At 53.2% G+C, this 6,000-nt stretch overlaps 1 protein-coding gene across 1 annotated transcript in view; it reads left to right on the top strand.

The window, feature by feature from the left end:
- Positions 1-545: 545 nt before the first annotated feature.
- The window catches only part of VAV1 (vav guanine nucleotide exchange factor 1), an 84,549-nt gene continuing 79,094 nt past the window's right edge, over positions 546-6,000 (top strand). Inside the window, exon 1 of the mRNA XM_050770176.1 lies at positions 546-883. Coding sequence (XP_050626133.1) covers positions 680-883 — 204 coding nt within the window. The 5' untranslated portion in view covers positions 546-679. The remainder of the gene's footprint in view (positions 884-6,000) is intronic.

Here is a 6,000-nt window from a genome sequence, read left to right as displayed (position 1 = left end):
TGTGGCTGAAGCACAGTGAAGAGGGGGAAAGAGGGAGTGGGGAGGGCAGGGACGGAACTGGGCAATTCAAGCAGGGTTTTGTGGGCCTTGGGGAGGACTTGGGCTTGTCCCTGGAGGAAAGTGGGAGCCATAGAGAGTTGTGGGCAGAAGAGGGGTGTACCCTGACTCAGATGCTCACAGGCAACCTCTTGTGGTGGCTGCAGGGAGGACAGACTGTGGGGGACAGGGGCTGGAGTCAGGAGACCAGCTGAGTGATGATGGGGCTGGACCAGACCGAGGAGGGGGTGAGAAGTGAGTGAATTCTGGGTATATTTCAGAGTGTCACTGCCGCTGTCTGCATATGGAGGAAGCACGCCTGTCTCATAGTCTAGCTGGCCTGACTCCCCCAGCCCCCCAACTCCCCGTGCCCAGGCCTGTGTCGAGTGGGCGGAAGAAAGAGATGTCAGATTCTACATGGAAGGGGTGGGGTGGGGCTGGGCCGCAGGTGCTCCCCCAGCTCCCCCCCCCCCCCCGCCCCATGGCTCCTCCTCCTCCACCCCCTCTCAGGGCAACAGTTACAGGCAAAGAAGAGGAAGTGGTAGCACTAGCTGTCGCTCCACAGGCGAGCAGGGCGGGCGTGCGGGCGGGTGGGTGGTGGAGGCCGCGAGGGTGCACGACCGGCCCTGAGCAGGCAGCAGCCATGGAGCTGTGGCGCCAGTGCACCCACTGGCTCATCCAGTGCCGAGTGCTGCCGCCCAGCCACCGCGTGACCTGGGATGGGGCTCAGGTGTGTGAACTGGCCCAGGCCCTCCGGGATGGTGTCCTTCTATGTCAGCTGCTTAACAACCTGCTACCCCATGCCATCAACCTGCGTGAGGTCAACCTGCGCCCCCAGATGTCCCAGGTGAGCCCTCCGCCGGCAGGTGTGCTGAGGGTTGGAGACGGGGGGTCCTCCCCGGGGCTGACAGTGGAGGGGTTGACGTGCTCCACCTCTGGGCCTGCAAAGGAGGGGGGATATGCTTACAGGTCCAAGGCGGGGCCAGGGGGTGGTCACAATCTGAGATTCTGGGGTAGCCTCCCCAAGCTTAACAGGAGCCCTGTGTGGGTCCACGGGCCCTGAGTTGGCCCGCATCTAGGCTGAGAACTGGCAAACTAGGGGTTAACTCTCTCAAGCCCCAGGCTGCCTCTACTGCGGTTCATGCTCCCAAATAGGACCAACCAGAGGTCCCCGGGGAGCGCCTCAGAACCCCCAGGGTGGCCATTGGGTTACCTGGGGCTTTGGACTCCTTTGACCCCCAGAGTCTGGATGTGGGGGAGGAGCCTCCGCCAACATCTTCCCCGACATGTGTCTCCTCCTCCCGGGCCCTGGGCCCCTTCCTTCCCCTTACATCTTCCTTCCCCTTGGCTTCCTGCCTGGGCCTGGGGCAGCGTGGGGCAGGTGGGGGGCTGTGGCCCCAAGGATCTGAGCTTCCTCGCTGTATCCATCTCAGGGGAGACAGTGAGGCAGGGTCCAGTCCTGGGCTTAGAGAGTGGGTCCTGAGGTTTTGGTGCCTGGAATTGCACCTGCATTTTCTCGGCAGGGATTTCTGCAGGGGCCCAGGCTGGAGGGGTAGTGGCAGATTTGACTGTGACTGCATGAGCCTGGCTCAGGAAATATATTCAAATCCCTATTTGAATGTGGTTGGGTGGGCGTGTGATGTGGCTGTGTGATGTTTCTGTAGCATCTCATCTGGTTCCCCAGGGCTGCTGGGTGGGAACAGGGAACGGGCAGGGCTGGTGGAGTCCCATCTGCTCTGGGATGAAAGGAGATACAGCCCTATCCTGGGGCCTGGGGGACACAGTCTTGCCCTGAGGTCTGAGGGGAGAGCTCCCATCTGGTCTGGAAGGATAAGTTAATGGAGATGGGCCCATGGGGGTTCCTGGGGGGTGGTTTTCAGGGGTAGGGCCATTGGTGGAAGAGATCCATGGGTCTTTACTCCTGTGGTTATTTTTTAATTAATTAATTAATTAATTAATTAATTTTTTAAAGACAGGGTCTCACTCTGTCACCCAGGCTGGAGTGCAGTGGCGCGATCTCAGCTCACTGCAACCTTAACCTCTCAGGATCAAGCAATTCTCCTGCCTCAGCCTCCCGAGTAGCTGGGATTACAGGTGCACGCCACCACACCTGGCTAATTTTTGTATTTTTAGTAGAGACGGGGTTTCACCATGTTGGCCAGGCTAGTCTTGAACTCCTGACCTCAAATGATCCGCCTGCCTCGGCCTCCCGAAGTGCTGGGATTACAGGTGTGAGCCACCATGCCTGGCCGCTCCTTCTGTTTTTTTTGTTGTTGTTGTTGTTGTTGTTTTATTTTTTGAGACGGGGTCTTGCTCTGTCACCCAGGCTGGAATGCGGTGGTGCGATCTCAGCTCACTGCAACCTCCACCTCCTGGGTTCAAGTGATTCTCCTGCCTCAGCCTCTTGAGTAACTGGGATTATGGAGGTGTGCCAACATGCCCAGCAGATTTTTGTATTTTTTTTTTTTTAGTAGAGATGGGTTTTCACCATGTTGGCCAGGCTGGTCTTGAACTCCTGACCTCAGGTGATCCACCCGCCTCAGCCTCCCAAAGTGCTGGGATTATAGGCATAAGCCACCGCACCCAGCCGATATAATATAGACTCTCTAAGTTACTCATGGAGGATCCAAGGAGGAATACAAATGTAATTAGGAAAATATATAGACTCTTAATTTATTCTTATATTTTGAGACAGAATCTTGCTGCGTTGCCCTGGCTCGAGTGCAGTGATGAGATCTGGGCTCACTGCAACCTCCGCCTCCTGGGTTCAAGCAGTTCTCCTGCCCCAGCCTCCCGAGTAGCTGGGACTACAGGCACCCACCACCATGCCTGCCTAATTTTTTTTTTTTTTTTGTATTTTTAGTAGAGATGGGATTTTGCCATGTTGACCAAGCTGGCCTCGAACTCCTGACCTCAGGTGATCTGTCCACCTCGGCCTCTCAAAATGCTGGGATTACAGGCACGAGCCACCGCATCCGGCCCTTCTGCTTCTTTAGTGCCAGGGGATTACACCATCCTCAGCTGTGACAGGGCTTCCCGAAAGGAGAAGGCACTCCCCCCACCAACCTAAGCATCCATCCTCTCTGGCCACAGCCCATCCCTGCTTTGCCTACATTTGCTCAATCTCCTTCTGGTTTCTAGGGCATGAGGAAGTAGTCATGGGATCTGTTAGGACCCATCTGTTAGACCTGGCAGGGAGTCAAGGTCTCCGTGATGCTTCAATAGCAGCTAATGGGAAAGTGGATAGACTTAAGGATGAACTTCCACTCACTCCTGTGTGTGTCTTAGCTAAAGCCAGTTTTTGGATGAAGGGCAAGGGTGCATGATGCTAATCCCTGGGAGAGCAGTTGCACTCCAAAGACAGTTCTAATCCTCTGTAACAGGGAACATCGGGAACCCAGGTGGGTTCAGGCTTTATGCAAGAGGGGACATTTGCGCTGGGATTTTGAAGAGTAAATAGGAGTTTTTCTCATTGTTCTGGCTTCCTGTGCCCAGTTGTATCAGGCTCCAGGCTGGGCAGGGGTGTACCTGGACCCTTTCCCTCTGGGAGGGGGCACATTCCTGTCCCTACTCATTTTGTCGCCCTTTGAAGCTCGGCCCTGTGTCTGGTATATAGTGGGGATGTATGTGGCAAGGTAAAAGGTATTGACAAGAAGCCCAGAGGAAGCTGCCACAGGAACAACCTCTCTGGGTTTCTGGGTGCCTAACTGTCCACAGATTGAAGCTGGAGCTGTGAATGCCCCATGGGATGTGAAAGGGCGGAGGGAAAAAGGAAAGGTGCTTCTGCGGAGGAAATGGCATAAATAAAGGTGTGCAGGCTGGAATGAGAATTCTTCCCAGTTTCTGTCATTTCTCTTCAGAGTCCCTCTCTTTTTTCTCAGTTGTTTCTTGGGAAGAGGTTGGGAAGAACATATCCATCCATCCATCCATCCATCCATCCATCCATCCATCCATCCACCCACCTACCCACCCACCCACTCATTCATTCACTCATCTATCCCTCCAATTATCCATCCATCTACCCATCCATCCATCCATTTATCCATCCATCCATCCATCCATCCACTCATCCATCTACCTATCCATCCATCCATCCATTCACTTATCCATCCATCTGCTCATCTATTCATCCATCCACTCATCTATCCATCCATCCATCCATCCATCCACCCACCCACCCACCCACTCATTCATTCACTCATCTATCCCTCCAATTATCCATCCATCTACCCATCCATCCATTTATCCATCCATCCATCCATCCATCCATCCATCCATCCATCCATCCATCCACCCACCCACCCATTCACTCATCTATCCCTCCAATTATCCATCCATCTACCCATCCATCCATCCATTTATCCATCCATCCATCCATCCACTCATCCATCTATCTATCCATCCATCCATTCATTCACTTATCCATCCATCTGCTCATCCATTCATCCATCCATCCATCCATCCATCCATCCATCCATCCACCCACCCACCCACCCACCCACCCATTCATTCACTCATCTATCCCTCCAATTATCCATCCATCTACCCATCCATCCATCCATCCATCCATCCATCCATTTATCCATCCATCCATCCATCCATCCATCCATCCATCCATCCATCCACTCATCCATCTATCTGTCCATCCATCCATTCATTCACTTATCCATCCATCTGCTCATCCATTCATCCATCCACTCATCTATCCATCCATCCATTCATCCATCCATTCATCCACCCACCCACCCATCCATCCATCCACCCACCCATCCATCCATCCATTCATCCATCCACTCATCTATCCATCCAGCCATCCATCCATCCGTCCACTCATCCATTCATCCATTGACTCATCCATCCATCTATCCATCCATTCAACCACCCACCCATTCACCCACTCATCCATCCATCCACTCATCCATCCACCCATCATCCATCTACTCATTTATCCATCTATCAATCTACCCATCCATCCATCTATTTTTCCCTCCATCTATCCATCCATCCACCCATCCACCCACCCACCCATTCACCCATCCACCCACCCATCTATCCATGGAGCCATCCATCCACTAATCTATCTTTTATTTGTTTTTTTTTTATTTTTACGGAGTCTCGTTCTGTTGCCCAGGCTGGAGTGCAGTGGCATGATCTCGGCTCACTACAACCTCTGCCTGCCAAGTTCAAGCAATTTTCCTGCTTCAGCCTCCCAAGTAGCTGGGACTAGAGGCACCCGCCACCATGCTTGGCTAATTTTGTATTTTTAGTAGAGATGAGGTTTCACCATATTGGCCAGGCTGGTCTTGAACTCCTGATCTTGTGATCCGTTCCTCTCAGCCTTCCAAAGTGCTGGGATTACAGGTGTGAGCCACCGCACCCAGCCCATCCATTCATCTATCTGTCATCCACCCGCCCACCTACCCATCCTTCCATGTACTCATCCATCCATCCACTCATCCATCCATCCATCCATCCATCCATCCATCCATCCATCCATCCATCCACCCACCCACCCACCCCATCCATCCATCCACTCATCCACCCATCTACTCATCTATCCATCCATCTACCCATCCATCCATCCATTCATCCAACCATTTATCTGTCCGTCCATCCATCCATCCATCCATCCATCCATCCATCCATCCAACAGTGTGACAAGGTCTGTCAGGCCCTGTTCTTGGTGCTGGGGACAGTGTGAATAGCACACACACCCACACACCCACACACACACACCCCCCTGTTGTTGAGGAGCCTGCATTCTAGTGGCGGAGGCTGACAGTGAGGAAATAAGACAATGTATAAGACGTCAGGAGGTGCAGGAGGTGGTATGTACTGCTCTGGAGAAAACAAAGTGGAACAGGGTATGCAGGGGGCACTTTGATGAATGAGGAGGGCTAGTGGTAAGGTGACATTGGAGCAGAAACCTGGGGAAAATTAAGGAATGAACCATGTGGATCTGGG

Source organism: Macaca thibetana, chromosome 19 (assembly GCF_024542745.1).
Source record: "Macaca thibetana thibetana isolate TM-01 chromosome 19, ASM2454274v1, whole genome shotgun sequence".
In the NCBI taxonomy this organism is placed as follows: Eukaryota; Metazoa; Chordata; class Mammalia; order Primates; family Cercopithecidae; genus Macaca; species Macaca thibetana.
This window is presented reverse-complemented; position numbering and strand designations above follow the sequence as displayed.